The 22,439-nt window shown below is 48.6% G+C and overlaps 1 protein-coding gene across 1 annotated transcript in view; it reads right to left on the bottom strand.

Moving 5' to 3' along the window:
• The window catches only part of LOC137434247 (sodium bicarbonate cotransporter 3-like), a 218,013-nt gene that overhangs the window by 29,013 nt on the left and 166,561 nt on the right, over positions 1-22,439 (bottom strand). Inside the window, exons 13-16 of the mRNA XM_078785324.1 lie at positions 20,922-21,167; positions 20,679-20,772; positions 11,174-11,335; positions 10,203-10,316 (exon numbers count right to left, since the gene is read on the bottom strand). Coding sequence (XP_078641450.1) covers positions 10,203-10,316; positions 11,174-11,335; positions 20,679-20,772; positions 20,922-21,167 — 616 coding nt within the window. The remainder of the gene's footprint in view (positions 1-10,202; positions 10,317-11,173; positions 11,336-20,678; positions 20,773-20,921; positions 21,168-22,439) is intronic.

Here is a 22,439-nt window from a genome sequence, read left to right as displayed (position 1 = left end):
TTGGTGAAGCTCAGGATATTATTCCGGATCCAGGAATTTTTTTAGGAATTTTTTTTCCTGTTTTCCTTTAAAAACCATTTTCTCTGCAATAATTGGAGCGATTGAGAGCAAATTTTCACTATAGGAGGGACTCGGTCTGTAGAATATTTTATGGTAATTATGACGTCACAGGTCACGTGGTTCGGCCGCCATATTGTTTTGAGTGAAAAACACTAAAATCCAATTTTCTCCAAAACGCCTGAACAGATCGAGGCCAAACTTTGCAGGCAGAATCGCATACCCATGACGAACAAAAAAGTCAGCAAGCATGACGTCATGCATCACAGGGTTTCAGAGTTATGACATTTTTAAGCACAAACATTTAAAACCTAGCTCCTCCCTCATTTGTGATCCAATCGAGGGGAAACTTCACAGATCTGTTTAGCATGTCAGTCTACTAAAATGTCCTTTTGGAATTTGCGATAGGGCGCATGGTTTGGCAGATATCGTTAATTAAACGAAAATATTTTAAAAATGGATATCTCTTGTTTATTCTCGAGTTCTCCTCAAGCCGCACCGCGCGCCCTCAGCCTCCTCTCGCGAACGTCAAAAGTGCGACACAGCGCACGCTTTTGGGAGGGGCAGAGCCAAGCCGAGCAACATATATATACATATCGATCATTGATCGTGAACCGGAAAATATAATAAATTACTGATATTTAGCGACTCGAAAGGTTCTTTATCAACAACTTATTTTCTCGTGCTTCTGCTGACCTGTCTGCAAGGTGTATAAATCGAAGTCCCGAGTGTGAATCACAGGTGAGCCCGCCCTGAGGTAATTAGCGATTGGGAACGATTCAGAACCTGTGGGTAAATAACCCTGGGTAATTTCCCCAACAGTTTTCCGGACGACAGACTGCCGGTAGGGGACATGTATTGCAACGCACTACTCAGAATGCTTGTTCTTAAATGATGTTTTTCTCCTCCAATTCCGAGATATATCAAAATTAAATCTCTGACAGTTAGGGCCTACTTTCTTTTTCATTCATTATTTTGAGGAGAGGGGATGTTAAACAAAATGTATTATTCCAACTGAACCCACGGCGGGAGTATGCGCTCTACTGAGTGGCGTTCTAGTTTTACCTGGAATGCTATAAGCTTACCCTCAATTTGTGGATGAAAACTGCTCATAGTTTTCTCGTACTTGTATATGATCTTCCACTTTGACACAGCCATTAATGCTGTTATATATTCAACATACCCTCGCTGTACTACCCTTGTTAACGCCATCCTTGGAGTTTCCTTCTGCATCGATCTTGTCCAAACCATGCATCTTCTGTGTCCAACTTGTCCACCCCATGCATGCATGTTTGTCTGTTACGTCCTGATCCGTTCAGTGCACTGTAGCTCTTCCACAAGCCTCGACTATGTATACAAAAAAGCCTTTCTTACACAAAATAGAAATGGTATTTGGTCATTGTGGTTACATTTGTACAAGGTTATTGACTGTATTTTTTTTCACACACACACACACACACACGTATATATATATACATACATACATACTTTGTGACCCCCGCTCTAGTCGGGAAAATGGCCTAAAAATGCCTGCTGTTGTATATCTATATATACTAGCTGAATGCACCCGGCGTTGCCCGGGTTATTTTAGAATGAATTTAATCTTCTGTACATAGGTCTGACGTGAGCCCAGTATCAGTTAGTGCTCAACGATTCCTTGTTCTTTCTTCTGTCGGGCCCCGCGAGAGAGAATTTTGAAAGCATGTGTTGCAATCAGTCAGATATTCCTATTAAGTGCATAAGTTGTACTTCAAGAGAATTTTGAAAGAAGAAGATGATTTAATGCGAAATGGGACCAGCCTGGCCGAGGCGGCCTCGACTGGCCTCACCACCTAGCCTATAACCTTCCCGGGGCCCGTCCCGACCTTTTTAGTTTCAGAGGTTTCCTCCTATCTTTCACCATTCAGGAGATTAGCGTGTGCAGACAAACAAACAACAAACAAACAAACAAACAAAAACTTTCTTTCATATATATAGAAGAAGAAGATATATATACATACTCTGTAACCCCCGCTCTAGCAGGGAAAATGGCCTTAAAATGCCTGTTGTTGTTATATATATATATATATACATACATATATATATATATATATATATATATATATATATATATATATATACATACATATATATATATATATATATATATATACAGTATGCCATTCATACCCCTATATATATATTGTTGCGGATATGGGATTGGCATCCATCCATATCCGCTTGTAAATATTCCCCTATTTCCTCCATACTTCCCAACTATCCCCAATCCCCCATTCCCTAGTCCCATTTTCTGTAAACAACACTCTGTAGACCCGACCTCCCCCTATTTCCCCCATTAAATGTCGCATCCAGGTCCACTGCATCTCACGTAGACAACTATAGGACATCTTGCTAGTTATTCTTAGTCTATGTCAGTTAAGGACTCGTTTCCATTAATTCTGACTCTTCGTTGCACCAGAATGTGATTGTATGGCACCGTTAGGAAGTTTAGGACCTCCCAATACCTCCCCGCAGCTCTTCCTCACGGGTCAACAACAACAACAACAACAGCGGCGGCGGCGCGGGGAGTGTGCGTCCTCACTCCGGCTTGGTTGGTAGGGGGTGTTGGGAGTGCACCAGGCCTTTCCAACGAGCCGCCATCGAGCATGTGCTCGACGGGGTTACCAAGTAGGGGCTCGCTGTCAGCTCCTCGTCAAGGGCGGAGCCCGGTAACCCCCGCACCCAATAGAAGCGGCGGACCGATCCCATCTGGGGTGGAGCCAACGAGCCGAGGGCGTGTCACTCCCCGCTGAGCATGCGCAGGAAGAGGGAGGTGACGTCAGATGCGCCCTCAGCTTGGAGAGAGAAGGACGCCACCTCCGAGCGCTGTGACACCTCCCCGCATCTCTGGACTGGACCGTGCTTGATTCTGTCCCTGAGCCAAGGTGCACCTTGTGCTATCGACTGCCTGTCCTTCCCTGCCATCAATCCCTGTGTAAGTCAGTCTTGTTCCGTTTGTCTGTGGTCTGTCTGGGATAGATAAGATTGTGTCTAAGTGCCTATCTCTTCTGTGTCTTTACCTCATTACCTTGTAATCTACCCCTTTTCTCCCCCACTAATTATATCCTCCTCCGGAGGTCTTGAGAACTGTACCCCTTGCGTCGTTTCATTTATCCCAGTCGTTGTGTCCTTTCCATCATTGATTTAGCGTAGCGCGATTTGGCCAACGTTCGAGTGGAATCGGGTGAGTTGGGGGTAATCGGGTAAACTGTGCGAACACGGCGGCCATTCCGCTCGGCCCATCATAACATCTAAGCCGTGTCCGTAACAACTGGTGTCGAGGAGTGAGATACGGACCCGAAGCGCGCTTAACGCGCTCAAAATTACAAGTAACCGAAATTTGTTTTGTTTTAAAATAAAAACCCGAATTTTGAAAGTCGCGCTATGGCAGATCAAGACGGCTGGGTTCCGGTAGAGGAGAGTGAGGCAGGGTCGATCCAGGACCAAATTGAGGGACAAGAGGAGAGCGAAGCAGTGAGGGCGGCAGGTTCGCAAAATGGCGTCCTCGCGCACGAGGTTACGGGCGCGCAAAATGGCGCCTCGCACATGGCTACGGCGACCGCGCCCGCGACCGTAGCAGCGCCGTTGGTGGATTTGAACCTTTTTTTATACAAATGAAGGCCCTTATGGACAAGAATAGCGAAGAAATGGAAAGCAGAATGATGGGGGTAATGGGGAACCGGATGGATGCTCAGAGTGAGCAATTGGGGGTAATGAGGGACGAAGCGAGGGGTACCGGTGAGGGATTAGACAAGAAATTAGAAAACAGAATGGCCGCTCAAGAGAATCAAATGGAAGGGATGAAAGAGGGGTTAGAGGGGTTAGAAAACAGTATGGAAGGCAAATTGAGGGACATGAGGGACCAAGCGGAAAGGGAAGTTAAAAAAATGGGGCAGCAGATAGAGGGGGTCAGAATGGGGGTAGAAACTAAATTGGATGCTCACAGGGAGGAAATGGAGCAGATGAGGGTGGCATCTGGGCAGGAGATGCAAGTGATGGGAGAGGAAATCAGAAGAGGTGTGAGTGAGGAGGTCGGAGGAGTGCGCGAGGAGGTGAGGCACTGTAAGGAGCGCATGGAGAAGGAGGTGAGAAAGGGGACTGTAAAATTGCAAGGTGGTATAGAGGAGTTGACGCTGGAAGTGGAACAGCTGACGGAGGGACAAAAAGAACTAACGGAGCAGGTTCAAAGGAACACTGCGGTACTAGGAGGGTTAAGAGCGACACAAAACGACATAAAAAATGACTTGATAGCGACACAGAGGCAATGTCAGATGGTACGTGAGGGACTGACAACGAGGTTGGACGAGGTGACAGAGGTAATGGAGACGAAGGACCGGCAGGTGAGGATGCACCTAGAGACGGTCACGGTAGCCTTAGAGGACGAGCTTGAGGAGACGCACCGGGAAATAAAAGAGGTGAAGCAGAAATTAGAAGAAGTGGAAGAAGGGGTAAGCGAAATTAAGAAGCGACGGAGAGGGGATAAGAAAGAGATCAAAGAGGAAGTAAAAGAATTGGTCCAAAGTCTGTGTTCGGATCGTGATGATGTGCTCATTAACCGGATGAGGGATTCGCAGGTGATGGAGGAGAAGCGAAGAGAAAGAGGACCCGGTGTAAGTGGTGACCAATATGGTCGTGCGTATGATGCGCCAGGTGATTTAATAAGCTTGGGGGTCGAGATGGACCCGGGTGTTCGTGAGAGGCCGTTGGTGAAGTGTGCGACAGGTCTGGTGTGCGAAAAAGGAGGTGTGCGAGAAAGTCCGACTCTGGGGTGTGTGAGGAAAAAGTGGGTGCCAAGGAGTGAGGGTGCTGTCGAGAGTGAGTCGGTCGTAGCGCGTGTGCGAGGGAGCACATGGAAGCGCGTAGTGAGGAGTGTTACGGAGGATGTAAAGGGAGAATGCACGCCTGTGGTGAGTGTTACAGAGGATGTAACGGGAGAGTGTGCGCGAGAAAGATGTGTGACGGACAGGTGCATGGGGAAAGAGTGCGCTGTCAAAAGTAAGGAAGAGTGTACACCTGTGGTGAGTGTTACAGAGGGTGTAATGGGAGAGTGTGCGCGAGAAAGGTGTGTAACGGACGGGTGCATGAGGAAAGAGTGCGCTGTCGAGAGTAAGGGTGAGTGCGCTGTCAAGAGTGGAGGTGAGAGTAGTGAGAGTGACACGGAGCGTGAGTTGGTTGTGACAGGTGAGCGAGGATGTACACCTGGAATGGAAGGATGCACACCTGGAATGGTAGAGCGTGTGTGGGAATGCACACTTGACTTGGTCGTGAGGCACGTGGTTGGGTGTGCGAGTGAAAGCACACCTGTGATTGTCACAGAGGAGGTGACCGAGGAAGGGGCGCGAAGAGGTGTGTTGGTGAGGTGTGCGAGCGACGAATGTGTGCCAAAGTGTTCGGTGGTTAGGTGTGTGACCAAGGCTGTGAGTGGAATGAGTGTACCTGGGTGTGTTAGAGAAGGTACGACGAGGAGCATGGGAACAGCTGGATGTATGGGCATGAAAGGGGTAGCGTATGCGTGTAAGCATGCAGGTGAGGCATCGACGGTAACCGGGTTAGCGGTTAGAGCGACTTATAGCCGAATCGGGCCCTCGGTGCGTGCCGGGCTTCGCGTGCCGCGAGAACCAGCGGGGATCCGAGCCACGGCGGGTTCGAAAGGACCGCCGTACGCGATCCACGCTGGGCCTCGCTTTGAACGGCCGCGTCCATGCTCCACGAGGCGGAGCGGGCAGCCCGATAGGAAGGGTCGTCATGGCGACCACGTTTTGTTGAGACGTGCCGGCAGGTCGAGATCGGGACATTGGATGGCTCCACGCCGAGGTGGTGCGTGGGATCTCGGCCCGGGTAAGCCCCCATCCCTGCCCCGAATGCGGGACGTATCCAGCCGCTGGCACCAAACAACCCGCATTCATGGCTTGGCTGTACGAAGCCGAGCTTTAGAAGTGAATTGGCGCACCGAGAGGCATTAGTAAGTAGACTGTAATGACGAGGATAGTGTTTTGGCCCCGAAATTAGAAAAACAAAATTTGATGATTGGCAAAGGATTGGCAGTAATGATTGGCAGATGATGGGCAGTGATTGGCAAAGTTTTGATTTGTTGAAATTTGATGTGCAAAATTGGTAGTGGGAGAGGCGATGTGGTGGGATGGCAACTCTGTCATCCCTCACAAGTGGGGGCAAATGCGCTATAGATTATGGGGTGTATGGCAGTGAAAACTAGACCGGGTGGGTTAGGATATTGTGTGTAGGGATCTAGCGAAGATGACATTAGGTAACGTTAAGGTTAGTTAGTGACAAGGATACCTGTAGTGGGGACGCAGGTAGATTAGTGTGGATGATAATGACGAGGGAGCGCAATAGTTTAAAGGGACGACTGGGAAGCGCAAGTTTCAGAGGGGAGTAGTTAGATGAGATGATGCTGTGTGAGAACTGGACAGGTGTGTGGAGCAGTGTATGAGTAGTGAGTGTTGTGGATCAGCGCGAATGCGCTTGGGGGAGAGAAGGGTGCAGGCGGCACCAAGTATGAGAGCACAGGTGTGCAAGTACAGGTGTGTGGAATACATGGAGTATTGGAATGAGTGGTGTGGAGAGAGTTGGAGTAAGTGGTAGGGAGTGGTGTGCATGGTGCGAAGGTGTGGATGGGGGAAGAGTGGACCCCTTTTCACGAGTACCCGGGGCGGGTAGTGTAAGTGTTAGGTAGAGGGTATAGGTAAATTGTGGTTGGATATTGGCATCTGTGGTGCGGGTGGAAGAATGGTATTTGGATGGGTGCATTAGTGTTGTGGAAATGGCTGGGCGTGTAGCCTGTTAGTGTGTGTAGTTGGTTTGGGCACTCCACCACTGTGAGGATGTCGGCCAGGTGAGGCCGCAGGTGGGCTCTGGGAGCCGGTAGTTGTGGATGGGGCCCGAGGATCCGGAGGACGGACCCGGGTAGCCCAGTGCCAGAGGGCACCGAGTGGGGTGACAGAGCCAGGAGGGGCCTTCCCAAATTAGATAGGTTAGGTAAGGAGCAGGTAAGCTCGGGTGGCAACTACAGTGGTGGAGGTGTGCAGGTGGGTAGACCTGCTGGGAAAGCTACACGTCACAGCCCAGAAATTGTCCACCGGGAGATGAATCGGGAGAGTGAGACCCCAAATTGAGAAGCACCACAGTTTGGTCAATGGGAATTGGTTTTTAGAACCCATAGTGTAAGTTGGCCAATGGATTGGCAGGGAAAGACCCCGGGTAATGTAAAGTTGTTAAAGTCATTTAGGAAATAGTTAGGATTGATGAACCTGTCGCACCATACGCAGCCACTTACCTGAGGTGATGATGATGACTCCACACCTGTGTTTTCTTTGTTTTGTGTTGCAGGAAATGAGAATTGCCGTGTGGATTTGTGAGACGCATCACGACGTGGATGAGACATTGGGGTGATTCCATCTCTCCCTCCCTAGGAGGGACTGATGATGAATTGGTGATGACAAATTTTGATGTTGAGTTGGAGATGGGAAATTTTGATGAGAGTTGGAAATGGCAAATTTGATTGGTTAGGAGGGAGAGAAGACGAATTTGGTTTATGGGAGGAACGGGGAAGACAGTAGGGACGTTTGTTGATGTGTAAAGTAGATGTTTATGGGTAGTGTTGTGTTTTGTGGATACAGTAAGGGGTAAGGGAGGGGCAATGTAGGTTACCTGGTGGGGGGGGGGGGGCGTACGGTAGGAACGTACCTGTCTCACCTGGTTCCCATGTGCCCCCAGTGTGCATTACCTTATATTGCGTGCACTTTTGCGCCCTTACCACCTTACTCACTTGTCTTCTTTTGTCTCCCACCTCCGAGGATCTGGCTTTGGGGCAGAGAGAGAGGAGGTAGAGGTGCTGGCTCTGCAGTTGTGGGCCTGTACTTCCGCTGCTTGCTACCTGGATCGATACACCATATGGACCGCAATTTTGGTGGCCGCCCACAATGGACCGCAGTTCTTTTGCGGGCAAGCACCACCCGTTGATGGACCTCTGGGTCAACGTGGCACCTATGCCATACAGGTGAACCACTTATAGTTGGCCCCCCTGACGGCCACAATTTAGAAATGGACGCGGTTGGCGCCTTTCTTTATTTCTAAAGAAGTCAGAAGGCCAAGTGCACTCCATGAAGGCAAGACCAGCGGCAGAACATCGGCCGGCTGCGACACCACCGGTGACCATGGACACTTAATTGTGCATTTTTATGAACACTTTATTGGTGCACCGGATGGTGCTGACTGTGCATAATGGGGTGGTGCTTTTGGTGCTTGGACGGGGTGCTCTGCACATTATTAAAGGCCGTAGGGCCACAGGGCACTCGTGGGTTGGTGTATCGATGCTGGCATGCGTGCTCTCTCTCTATGCATAACATCTGCATGTGTTCCTCAAAGAACAGGTCCTGGATCGTAGTGTAAATATCAGTGTAGTGTTGTATAAATGATGCTCCCTACCGGCTGTATGTTTAGTTTGAGGATTCTTTCCGTGATTCGGTTATCCTGTGGGTGTGTTTCTGTGAGGAGAAGGGTGCAATGTCGCAGGGGGACATATTTACTCATTTGTGAACATCTGTAAAACTGTCGCACTCAGGGTTGAGTTAATAGTAGAGGGAACTACATCTGAGTGCCACACTAACGTAGGTAAAAATTTATCGGGTCGGGATGCCCCGAGGTAGAGAAGGGTGCAATGTTGCGGATATGGGATTGGCATCCATCCATATCCGCTTGTAAATATTCCCGTATTTCCTCCATACTTCCCAACTATCCCCAATCCCCCATTCCCTAGTCCCATTTTCTGTAAACAACACTCTGTAGACCCGACCTCCCCCTATTTCCCCCATTAAATGTCGCATCCAGGTCCACCGCATCTCACGTAGACAACTATAGGACATCTTGCTAGTTATTCTTAGTCTATGTCAGTTAAGGACTCGTTTCCATTAATTCTGACTCTTCGTTGCACCAGAATGTGATTGTATGGCACCGTTAGGAAGTTTAGGACCTCCCAATACCTCCCCGCAGCTCTTCCTCACGGGTCAACAACAACAACAACAACAACAACAGCGGTGGCGGCGCGGGGAGTGTGCGTCCTCACTCCGGCTTGGTTGGTAGGGGGTGTTGGGAGTGCACCAGGCCTTTCCAACGAGCCGCCATCGAGCATGTGCTCGACGGGGTTACCAAGTAGGGGCTCGCTGTCAGCTTCTCGTCAAGGGCGGAGCCCGGTAACCCCCGCACCCAATAGAAGCGGCGGACCGATCCCATCTGGGGCGGAGCCAATGAGCCGAGGGCGTGTCACTCCCCGCTGAGCATGCGCAGGAAGAGGGAGGTGACGTCAGATGCGCCCTCAGAGAGAAGGACGCCACCTCCGAGCGCTGTGACACCTCCCCGCATCTCTGGACTGGACCGTGCTTGATTCTGTCCCTGAGCCAAGGTGCACCTTGTGCTATCGACTGCCTGTCCTTCCCTGCCATCAATCCCTGTGTAAGTCAGTCTTGTTCCGTTTGTCTGTGGTCTGTCTGGGATAGATAAGATTGTGTCTAAGTGCCTATCTCTTCTGTGTCTTTACCTCATTACCTTGTAATCTACCCCTTTTCTCCCCCACTAATTATATCCTCCTCCGGAGGTCTTGAGAACTGTACCCCTTGCGTCGTTTCATTTATCCCAGTCGTTGTGTCCTTTCCATCATTGATTTAGCGTAGCGCGATTTGGCCAACGTTCGAGTGGAATCGGGTGAGTTGGGGGTAATCGGGTAAACTGTGCGAACACGGCGGCCATTCCGCTCGGCCCATCATAACATCTAAGCCGTGTCCGTAACAATATATATATATATATATATATATATATATATATATATATATATATATATATATATATATATATATATATAATGAATGTATGAAACATTTGTGAAGATCCAATAATTTAACCGAGTGGTCTGTTTGATAAAATAATTTCATAATTTGAATAGAGCACAGCAATGGTAGCATGGCGTCCGTGTTCATACATAGACGGTGGTGTTGCCTCAACAATACCAATAATAGCTTACCTAGCTCAATAGTACCTAATAAACAACCTATGTTTCTACACAAAGCAGAGAAGGATGAGTGGGATGACGTTACCTTAAAAACACTGGGAACCTTGAGCTTGGGGGAAGGGATACCGACAAGGTAATCAAGTAAAACCATTGACAGGATGGTCAGGAACACAGCAAAGTCACTGATTATCGCACGGACCTGGTGATAGAAACAAAATGAGCAGCTCTTATCGACAGGTTTGTTTCCAAGCAAATGTCATTTTAAAATTATATTGCCTGTTGTAATTTTTAATCAATTTCAGTTGCTTGAGTTCAAATAGAAGTACAATCGTATCGAAATGAAGCCTGCGAAAGCTTAAATAAATGTTGGTCAGCATTATGAATTTTTAATGAGCAAGTACAAAGCAATGAAATCATTGTTTTGTTAAAATAAATAAAAATGCAAGGCTTCTTTCCTCCTCAAAACATGAGTCGTGCAAACATAAGTATTTTTTGTAAATATATACCGATAGTTGATAGAGTGTAGAGTGATGAGGGGGAAAAAAATGAATTTAAACGATTTCAGCATGAGGCTGCAGCATAACAAAATGTGAAAAAAGTGAAGGGGTCTGAATACTTTCTGAATGCATTGTATATATATATATATATATATATATATATATATATATATATATATATATATATATATATATATATATATATATATATATATATATATATATATATATATATATAATATAGTGCTTGTTTTTGTAAGTATCCAACTTATTGTCACCCCTTTTCCCCTTGTGCACACCATATATGCACCATTCAGAAACCCCTTCAACTCCCCAAATCCACCCACTTGTGGAAGCATAAATAGGGGGCTCCTAATCTGGTTGTCACCTTTCATTCTAGATCCAAATGCCTCAACCATAACACAGCATCTCAATTTGTTAGGGTAAGCTTTATTCTTACTCTTCATGTAATATCTTCTACTTCTTTGATGTTCATGGTGCCTTTCTCTGACTCTCAAAATGTACATTTGTCATTATGTTTGGAAATGGAATCACTCACCTTTGTGGGAAAGTAACGAGTGGTCTTAACACGTTTCAAGAACCCAGACAGGAAGAAAGTGGAAAAGAAGAGGATGGCCGACCAGAAAAGCACGTCTGGCACATATGGACCTTTCTGGCTGCATGCATTTCCAACAAACTCACCTTTGAGCATCTTGCAGTCCTGCAGACAACGCACAAAACAGAAAGACCGTTATTGATGACACAAATGTGGAAACAAAATTAATGTTCTGCAATAAACCATATTCAGTACAAATTTTGTGGTATTGACTGTCTCCAAGCAACAACTTGACTATCTCCAAAAATGGTCATTTAAAAACAATATGAATCTCAATGCTATTAAATGCCAAGTCATGATTACATGTTTTCGAAGACTTCCGGCAAAGGTGCCTAGTTTTCATATGGGAGACTCAGCTATTAATCAAACAGATTGTGTTAAACTGTTAGGCATCCATGTGCAATAAAACTTGAAATGGGACACTCAAGTTCAGGCCATATGTAAAACCTTCAACAGAAAACTCTACTTTTTTGCGGCACCTGAAACGTTCTAATATCCCTGTTTCTGATTCAATAACAGTATATAATCACAGTATGTTAGACCCACTATGGAATATGCATCACCCACATGGTTTTGTGGCTTAACGAAAGCCCAGAAGGAATGTTTGGAGAAATTGCAATGGAAAGCGTTTCGTATAATTCTCTGTAGTGACCTTTGTAGAACCAAACCTTGTGCAGACATTTGTCAGGTACTTAATATTTCTGTTCTTTCTGAGAGGCTCGAACAGCTCTCCCTCAATTTTGGCAATGTACTTTTAAAATCAAACATGCACAGAGATTGGCTCCCCCCACCTAGGAACAATAACTTAAGGAACTCTGACATGTTATCTACTATTAGATGTCGAACCAACCCCTAGAAGTGCAGCCCCATCCCCTTTTAACCTCCATTTTGAATAAGAATTGGATGAGGTCCTTGTGTTAATAATGAGTTTGACGCCTATTGTGTTTTGTTGGATATCTGTGATATTTTCTTGGTTTGACGGCAATTTTATCTTATTTATTTGACATTTTATATTTGAGCCATTATTATTTTTTTGTTCTTCTTCCTGCAATATTTGTAAATTGACTGCAATTCAGCCTATGGCTGTGAAAATCTTTTTGTAATAAACCGATTATTGATTGATTGGTTGAATTTTGAATGAGGGTCTATACTCATGGCAGAGATTTGGGCCACTGCGAAGTTGAGAAACGCTTCAAGGTGAGAACGAATTCTGGACAGATTGCCACTTAGTCGCAGCATATTCGACCGAAAGCAGCGGGAATTTAGAATTTAGTCAGGGTGCCGGCAATAACTCGCCTACTCTTCGAGCAAGACACCATAGGATCTTTAACATCCACCAACGACTGGTGCTTGCAGACGTATCCTCTGACCTAACATCCTTCCGATGGATGGTGTAGACATATATGCATCACGCAATGCGCACAACAAAAGGTGGAAAGATTATAGCTGGATCGAAATTCAAACCCAGGAGGGCCAATCGAAAGGCAAGTGCACATACCTCTAAGCTATCCTGCCAGCATCCTGGAATGCATGTACAGTATTGGGAAATTTCTTACTTTAACAGCTTCATTTAAGGTTACCAAAGGTCATAAAATTGCAACTTGAAAAAATTGTTGATATAATACGGTTTTGCGACGGGGAACTGAATATAGGAGGTGATAAAGTCACCTCTTGGCAATTTTCGTTTTGCACGTTAATTAAAAGTTATGGGAAGACCCAGATTTTTGCTGCAGGATGGCATTTCCCGAGAGATCTTGGGCTATTTGTGCTCCGTCCCACAGGCCTATTACGCAATTCACACCAACTTAGAGTTACCCACATTTTGTGAACAAGTAGAAAGAATTTCCTACCCCAATACAAGGCATCACACTTTGGAGTGGCAGATTTGGGCCACATCGAGTGGTGAGAGGCTCGAACTTTTTTTGAGAACACAAATGAGAGGCTCGAATCAACAATTTTTTCAAATATGGGCCTCGATAAATGCAATATGGTTTTTAAAAAAAGTGTGATAATAAAACCTAAAGCGCACAATATTGCTTGAAATTTTTTTCATTGCACTTTTACAATCTTGAAACCAAAAAAATAGGGTACATCTGGCTACGTCTGAAAAGTGCAGTGTGAGTTGTCATGTAGACTTGCAAAAACAAAAACAAGTGTCAGGAAGGAAATTATATCTTGTATTTATATTTCATATTTCACATAAAGACTACATTTATAGGGGAGAGCATGGTAATATGAACCCTTCAAAAATATGGGTCTCGAGAAGTACACGTCTATTTTTGGAATTTTCATTACACGTAATTTCATTTTGGATCTAATGAAACATGGGTATGATTGCAATGCTGCTCTACTTCTAGTCCGTCTGCTCTCTTAGGTCTGTCTGTCCTTCACCTTAGGTCACCTGCCGTCAGCTCGGATGAGAGCCATCCTCGCTTCAATACACAGAGGGTTGAAAAATAGATCCCATCAACGACAGAATAGCAAATCTACTCCCAGTTTCAAGCACGTTCATGGAAACGATCATTTTTTGCTGAAAGCAAATCTTTCATCTTCTCAAAAAACCCAATTGATTGATTATCAGTTTGGATTCCGGGTCACTCAATTTTGACATAATGTTGATTTTTCTCTCAACAATGGATGGAGACCTGCATCTTGATGACGTCTTATCCAGAGACTCTGGACTTGTCGAGGGTATTCGACAATCGGGCATCCACTCAGGCTTGCAAGTTTTCTGCATGTGGCACACAAGGCCACCATCATTCCAGGCTTGCCAACTTCATCCACTCGTGCAGTCAACAATTGGCCCAAACGGAATTTTGTCATCTCCTCTCCCCATAAAGGCTGGAGTTCCCTTGTTCCTCATAAACTTAAGCGACCATTCTGGTGCACTGGAAAAACCTATAAAGGGTGAGATAATGGTCTGATAAATGGAAGTTGGCATTCAATCCAGGCAAATCTCATACACTTACTCTGTCTCACTCGAAGGATTATGCCATTAACCCATCGATATAATTCCACAATTAACCACTGAAGGAAGTTGAATCCCTAAAGCTGCTAGGCCTTATCAGTCATGACAACCTCTGAGCAGATTATGTATCTAAACTGGCCTCCAATATCAGCATGGGCATCCTCTGTCATGCCAGGTCCTTCCTTCGTAAATCTGAACTTATCATGACCTTCAGGGCCTTTTTCTCATGACCTCTAAGGCCTCAATGGAATAATTATTTACCCTCTAGACCAATGGCCCTGATTTTTCCCTCTCTCCGGGATGGTGTGGAACACAAATAACTCAACATCATTGGTAGCTCACAAAACGAAGCAGTAGCACAAGGGCAGCGGCTCTCGAATCATAGACAGGTTGTGGCCTCTGTTTTCTGCCTGTCCTGTCTGTTTCTCATCTTTCAACCCTCTTATGAAGGGTTCATTTATACTGTTCCCAAGTCCTGCAGGATGCATGCTGTCTTCATATAACCCCTGTAGTGAAATCGTATCCGTACTGAACCCGGGTGGGGATGCTCGCTGCTCGCTGTCATTGTTGTCCCCCACTAGGGGCGTGACTATAAGACCCGTTGCTGTGTCAGTGCTCCGAGACTTCTCCCTTGTGACATGTTACATCGGTAGCCTCGTTAATGGTACGCCTTTATAGAATATCTAGCTTGCTTGCATTGACTGATATGAATGGCTTTATGAGATGTCGCATCGTATGCTTATTGTGTATTTCTACTTACAGGAATGATGTGATGATCTAAATGCAATTAAACCAAACCGTTGGACTAAAAGTTGTGCGGACCTGAATGGTTTTCCACAACACTTAATTGCATTTACGATCTGCTGACATGGCTGGCAACAAGACGTTGACGGTGTCCATTTTCAGCGCCGACCCACAAGCCACGGACGGAGGCTTGCAACTCAAGCACTGGCTCAAGCAACTGGAGCATCTCTTTAATGAGCCTGATACCGCTCCGACGCCTGCCGCGAAGCTGGCAATATTACACTCAAAAATCGACTACCGGGTCTACCACGCGGTCGCTCAATGCACGACGTATGATCTTACCGTCGCGGAGCTCAAGCGGCTTTATATAAAAGAAAAAAGCCCTGTGTATGCGCGTTATTTGCTGCAGACGCGACGGCAGCAACCCAACGAGCCTATGGATCATTACGCCCAGGAGCTCCGGCAGCTCATGCTGGACAGCGCCCAGCCACGGACTCCCGAGCAGGCTAAAGATGATCGACTTTTAGATGCCTTCATAGCAGGGGTCTCCTCTCAGGAACTACGTCTCAAACTCTTGGAGAAGACCGACCTGACCTTCGCTACGGCGGTTGAGCAAGCGACGGTGTATACTGAAGCGCGGATGCAATCGAACGCCTATGATCGCACGCGCCTTTTGGCGGGCACCTCACTACACGCCCGGCCGGAGAGGACCACTGACGAGGACGTGGATCCGCCTGCTGAACTCCGGGATGCTCCGGAGGATGACCCTACCCTGACAGCTGCCGTTACGACCAGCAGACCCAAGGCCTTGCGCGGGGCCGCATGTTTTTTTTGTGGAGGGCCTCGTCATGCCCGAGTCGTGTGTCCGGCACGTGACGCTATTTGCCATTTGTGCTCGCTAAAGGGACATTACGCGAAAGTGTGCAAGAAATCGGCACGCGGCTCGCGGCCCTTCGACTCGCGCAGCCGCGGTCGCGCAGGCGCGGCAACCTTGAACGGGCTTGTAGCAGAACCCACGAGCCCAGCGCCTTACCCGTCTTCGAAGGGGAGGGCCCCTCGCTGCGGCCCGCTGGGCGCTCAGACAACCTTGACTGGCGCCACCGGAAAGCCACCACCGTCTCATTCTCCATCGGGGACAAAGGCCGCGTCCTTGGCCAAACCTCGAGCCACGCAAGGGAAGAAACAGCTTTCGAATACTACGGAAGCCTTTTGTCAAAGCGACCAAACGAAAAAGGCGATTTCGAATACTACTACGGAAGCCTTTTGTCAAAGCGACCAAACGAAAAAGGCGATTTCGAATACTACGGAAGCCTTTTGTCAAAGCGACCAAACGAAAAAGGCGATTTCGGCTACAACGGAAGCCTTTATCTGCCAGGAGTGTCAAAAGGCGATGTCAAATACTACTGAGGCCTTTTCTCATCGGATTTTGAATCGCGAAACACCGGAATGCTGGGGAAAGCCCTCTGATGACGATAATGGATTCCCCATGGTCAACGCAGACTCCGGCCACGATCGCAAAACTGCTGCTGGTGTAGGATCCACCCGCGAGGCTGGTCCGACCCATTCGGGGGGCTCAGTCCCGCTCCCAGCTGCCTCGTCTGGCCTGGCTCAAGCCCTTATTCCCCTTATGGTTGAGGGCCATTGTGTTCAGGCCTTGGTGGACACCGGATCTACGGATAGTTTTATCGACCAGCGACTTGTGCTCAGGCATGGATGGCGGATCGGGCGGTCTACACGACGGATCTTCATGGCATCCCAGGGACTCCGGCTTAGCACAAAAGGGGAATGCCGATTGAAACTAGTGCTAAAGGGACGGGTTTTCCCTGATGTACACCTTATGGTTTTACCCGCATTATGTGCTGATATTCTGCTAGGACACGATTTTCTTAAGCTGCATGGACGTCTGGTAATGGAGTTCGGTGGGCCTGACACTCTTGTTGTGGGGGCGGACGACGCGCTAACGGTGTGCGCCCTAGCGCAAATGGACGTCCGTCCGCTTTCGCTGTTCCCCAATCTAACCTCCGACTGTACCCCTGTCGCGGTAAAATCGAGACGCTACTCCCGCGCGGACATGCAATTCATTGCGGACGAAACGACTCAGCTCTTGGAAGACGGCATCATAGAACCTAGTAGGTCGCCGTGGCGTGCCCAGGTCTTAGTGGTGCGCAGTGAGGCCCATCGCAAACGCATGGTAATCGACTATTCCCAAACGATTAACCGCTTTACACAGCTGGATGCCTACCCCCTTCCGGGGATGGACGCGCTAGTGCAACAGGTGTCCCAGTATTCGGTCTATAGTACTCTCGATCTCCGTAGTGCGTACCACCAGATCCCTATCTCTAGGGCGGATCGTATCTATACCGCTTTCGAGTCGGGGCAGCGGTTGTACCAATTTACACGATTGCCCTTTGGGGTGACGAACGGGGTCGCTTGTTTCCAGAGGGCCATGGATGACCTCGTTGCGCGGGAGCACTTAACCGATGTTTTCGTCTACCTCGATACCCTTACGGTTTGTGGATATGACCAAGGGCACCATGACGCTAATCTGAAGCGCTTCCTTGAGGTCGCGCAACGGTATCACTTAACTATGAACGAGGATAAGTGCCGATACTCCCTACGCACCATAGATCTTCTGGGGTACACCGTGACCCATGGCTCTGTCTCTCCGGATAAGGAACGTCTGCGACCTTTGCTCGACATGGCCCCTCCCTGCGATCGGGCTTCCCTGAAACGCGCCCTTGGGCTGTTCGCCCATTACTCCAAATGGGTGCAAAATTTCTCCGCGAAACTTCGCCCCCTTGTGGCCTGCGACACCTTTCCCCTGAGTTCGGCCGCATTGACGGCCTTTGAAGGACTTAAGACCGACATCGCCCGAGCCGCCGTAGCAACCATTGACGAGAGCGGCTCGTTCGTCCTCGCAAGTGACGCCTCGGATCAGGCCATCGCGGCGACCCTCTCCCAAGGGGGACGTCCCGTGGCTTTCTTTTCACGGACTCTTACCTCCGCTGAGCGGCGGCACTCGTCCGTTGAAAAGGAAGCGTATGCGATCGTCGAGTCTATTCGGCGATGGCGCCCGTACCTACTCGGGCGGAGCTTCCAAATCATCACGGACCAGCAAAGCGTTGCGTTCATGTACGACACCTTACACGCCCAGCGCATTAAGAACGAGAAAATCACTCGCTGGCGTATCGAACTCGCCGACTTCTGTTACACCATCAAATATCGCCCAGGGAAGGATAACCAGGCCGCCGATGCCTTATCGCGCCCCACTACATGTGCTGGTATCACCTCGTTGGAGGGCCTACGGGTGCTGCATGCTACTGCGGGCCATCCCGGCGTAACGCGTTTCGCTCATTTCGTGCGGAGTGGGAATCTCCCTTACTCGATTGACGATATCCGCCGTATCTGTCGCGACTGCGCTATCTGCGCGGAAATCAAACCGCGTTTCTATAACCCCCCTATGGGGACTCTGGTGAAGGCTACACGCCCGTGGGAACGCTTGGCGATGGATTTCAAGGGCCCTTTGCCGGTGTCGAGCGGCTCTCGCTATCTGCTCACTATCGTTGATGAGTACTCACGATTCCCCTTTGCTTATATGTGCGCGGACATGACTGCTGCCACGGTGATGCGTTGCTTACTGAACTTGTTCTCAATGTTCGGTTACCCGGCCTATGTCCATACCGACCGGGGTGCAGTCTTCTTGTCTCAGGAGGTGCGCGGCTATCTGCTCCAAAACAACGTTGCGTCTAGTTACACCACGCCGTATAGACCCCAGGCTAATGGGCAGATCGAACGCTTCAACGGGATTATCTGGAGGGCCGTCATGCTCCATCTCCGGACCCACGGCCGGGGCCTCGATAAATGGGCTTGGTCGCTACCTGCGGCGTTGAACTCAATCCGGGCACTCCTGAGTACGGCAACTAACCAAACTCCCCACGAGCGTCTTTTCCACCACCCCAGGAGCTCGGGGTGTATACGGTCTTTGCCCAGTTGGCTCGCTGGGCCCGGGCCGGCCTACCTTAAACGGGCAGTTCGCGCGAGCAAGTACGACCCCCTTGTGGACAAAGTGCAGATTCTCCAGGCTAATCCTGAGCATGCTCGTGTGATGACGTCTGATGGTCGTGAGACTACTGTCTCCGTTCGTCATCTTGCCCCTTGCGGGGTCGACGACCTTAGTAGGGAATCGGACGAACCAGTCGAACCCGTCTATGAGACTATGACCTCTCCCGACGCTCCCATCGCCGACAGTCCACCGACCCTCCCCCCGTCGAGACTGCCCGGGTCCGACGACTTGGCGTTACCCCCTTCATCACCCGACCCTGTTGACGCCTCTGACACCGGGGATACAGGGTTACGAGACGCCGTACCCGGGGAATTTCGAACGCGTGCTGGCAGAGAAATTCGCCGCCCGGCCCGCTACGGTTGGGCCGACTAATACTCCGCGCCCATGCTGACGCTCACTCGCTTTTAGCCACGCGGCCGTATAATTCTGACGGGGGGTGAATGTAGTGAAATCGTATCCGTACTGAACCCGGGTGGGGATGCTCGCTGCTCGCTGTCATTGTTGTCCCCCACTAGGGGCGTGACTATAAGACCCGTTGCTGTGTCAGTGCTCCGAGACTTCTCCCTTGTGACATGTTACATCGGTAGCCTCGTTAATGGTACGCCTTTATAGAATATCTAGCTTGCTTGCATTGACTGATATGAATGGCTTTATGAGATGTCGCATCGTATGCTTATTGTGTATTTCTACTTACAGGAATGATGTGATGATCTAAATGCAATTAAACCAAACCGTTGGACTAAAAGTTGTGCGGACCTGAATGGTTTTCCACAACAACCCCTTTTTGTTAAATTCCAAAACTCCAGAGTTAGTGCTAACTTCCATCCTTTTTTCATCTTTCCTCCCATTTGTGCAACTGTGCTCCTTTGGTGCAATCCCACTCTTCCCTTCATGGTTTCAAGGTGGCAGTGCACCTCGATTTCACGTCTTCCTCATTACTCTACTCATGATCTTTTCAACACCAATTAACTTCCCCAATCTAAGCTCTCATACACCCAGGTTATGATGTTCATCCTCTCTCCTCTTTCTCACTCTCTCCTCCTTTATCTTATTAGTCCCCTACAGGTGTACACCGGAGGGGACTATAGGTTTGCACTCCGTCCCTCCGTCTGTCAGTCCGTCCGTCCGTCAGTCCGTCCGTCAGTCAGTCCGTCCGTCCGTCCGTCACACAAAGAACAGTTTTCCGGACTTTTTTTTCTAAACTCTTAACGCTAATGATTTCAAACTTGGTACATGGTTTCCACATGATAAGTTACAGATCGAGTTCGAACTTCACGACGTTTCGATCATTTTTTGACAAAGTTATGGCACTTTGAACTTTGGTAATTTCGCCAACAGTTTTCCGGACGACAGACTGCCGGTAGGGGACATGTATTGCAGCACAATACTCAGAATGCTTGTTATTCATTGCCAAGCCTGTTACCTCCAGCGGTTATCCCATTCTTTGCATGTTTCCTTTCTTTCCTCAGTCATGTTACCTTCCTGCTATTCCAGGAGACGAGATATTTTTTTTCAACATTTAGAGAGATAGTCAATAAAGCCTTGGGCAAGTTGGAACTACAAGTCTCTAAATGTTACAAATTACCACAATATATATGACAATATTAAAAATTAAACTGCATTAACTGCAGGACTCAACCATTGCTTCACCAAGCTTGGTTTGTGAGACTCACGCTGACAGTGAGATTTTCCCAGGCAATTGTGTCCACTGTTTGGTTTGTCCCACTCCAAGTCACGTTTGAGACCTGAGGTGGTGCACAGGTGCATCTGCAATATATCATAAAGTGGATTGAGTGTATGGTGATGCTTGTTTTTGAAAGTGAACGCTAATGTGCAGCATCATCCCTGCTCTGTCCTTGTGTAATACCAAGCCAAAAGAGGCTCTGTGACAACATCAAGAGGACAAAAGTACATACGTGTGCAGCGTTAGCATGTTCAGGTCATCATGCATGTGAATGGGGTATGTAACACCCAGGTGGACGAGTTTCTCCAAAGCCTCGTAGATAAAGATGAGGCAGATGAGGGAGGCGAAAGCCTCTTCGGTGAAGCGTGTGATGTAGCAGACAAGAGAGCTAGCGTCTGTTGCTACCAGAATGATGCAGTAGAATGCGGTCCACAGGCCGATGCATGCTCGTAGGGACAAGTATGACACATGGTACTCTCTGTGGTATGGGGGGAGGTCGAAAGGTATCCTTATCATACAAGGTCCAGAATGCTTTGATGTACAAATGTGATAGGAAGGATAAAGTCAGCAGAAGGGAATGAGAAGCACCACAGCCGTGTTAGAATATAATACTAGAGTTATAGTACAATCAAGTTACTTTAATCGACAGTTTAAAAAAAGAAAACAACTGTTTTATACAATTCAATTCAATCCGATTCAAGGTTTTATTATCAAATCATCACAGCCAGAAGTTGAATTGTGAAGGATTTACAATATAAAATGAAAATCAAGATATTGAAAAAAAAATTCAATGACTGTAATAACATCTACAAATAAATAAAATGAATTAAAAAGTACCACTTATTTAAAAAATTTTGGACAAGATATGCAGTTATGATGTATAACATGACAAATAAGGATCGATACAATAATATGAGGTTAAAATGATGAGAATAATAGGTTATTGAAGCGCGGTGCTACGCGCGCTACTTGTATAGCAAGGAGGAAGCGGACAACGCGGTAAGTTCAAAGAGTCTTTATTACAAGAGCTCCACTGTAGCACTGGAGCGCTCCGGGCTGCGCGCCCGGTGTATATCCCGCGGCCACGCCTACCCCTCGGGCGTGGCCGCCGCCCACTTGGTGCGCGGAATGATGCCATCACGCCAGTGAGCTTTCGTGTCCGCCACACGCGCCCCGCCCCCCCCCCCCCCCAGAATTCCCACGCACCTGGAGGGCCAGTTTGCGGGGCAAACGGATGACCCAGCCGAAGCGCCCTCTGGCGACTGGCGGCGTCCGGGGTGCAGGGATGCCAGCTGGGATGCCTCCGGCTGCACCCGGGATGGGTGCAGGACCGGGGGGCGGCGTGCCGGCGGGCCTGGGCAGTGCCGGGGGTTCACCCGCAGGGGGGCGGCCCCGACGCGGGGGCCGAGCCACCGTCGGTGGGTGGTCCACGTCGAGGTGGGCCGGCTTGAGGCGATCCACTGAGACGCGGTCGGGAGTACCGCTGATGTCCAAGGTGAAATGTTTCACCCCGGTCTCCAGCACGCGGAAAGGCCCGTCGTACGGGGGCCGCAGTGGTGTCCGGTGGGCGTCGAGCCGGACGAAGACGTACTCCGCAGTGCGAAGCTCCGGGGCGACGTGCGTAGGTGGGTGCCCGTGGTGCGCCGTCGGCACTGCGGAGCACTCCTGCGCCGCGGACCATGGTGCCGTGGGGTCGGGGAGGAACTCGCCCGGCACCCGCAGCGGTTGTCCGAAGACCAACTCCGCCGCG

The sequence above is a fragment of the Myxine glutinosa genome, chromosome 10, assembly GCF_964187855.1.
Source record: "Myxine glutinosa chromosome 10, kmMyxGlut1.1, whole genome shotgun sequence".
Classification (NCBI taxonomy): domain Eukaryota; kingdom Metazoa; phylum Chordata; class Myxini; order Myxiniformes; family Myxinidae; genus Myxine; species Myxine glutinosa.
Note: the sequence above shows the minus strand (reverse complement) of the source record. Positions and strands in the feature narration are given on the sequence as shown.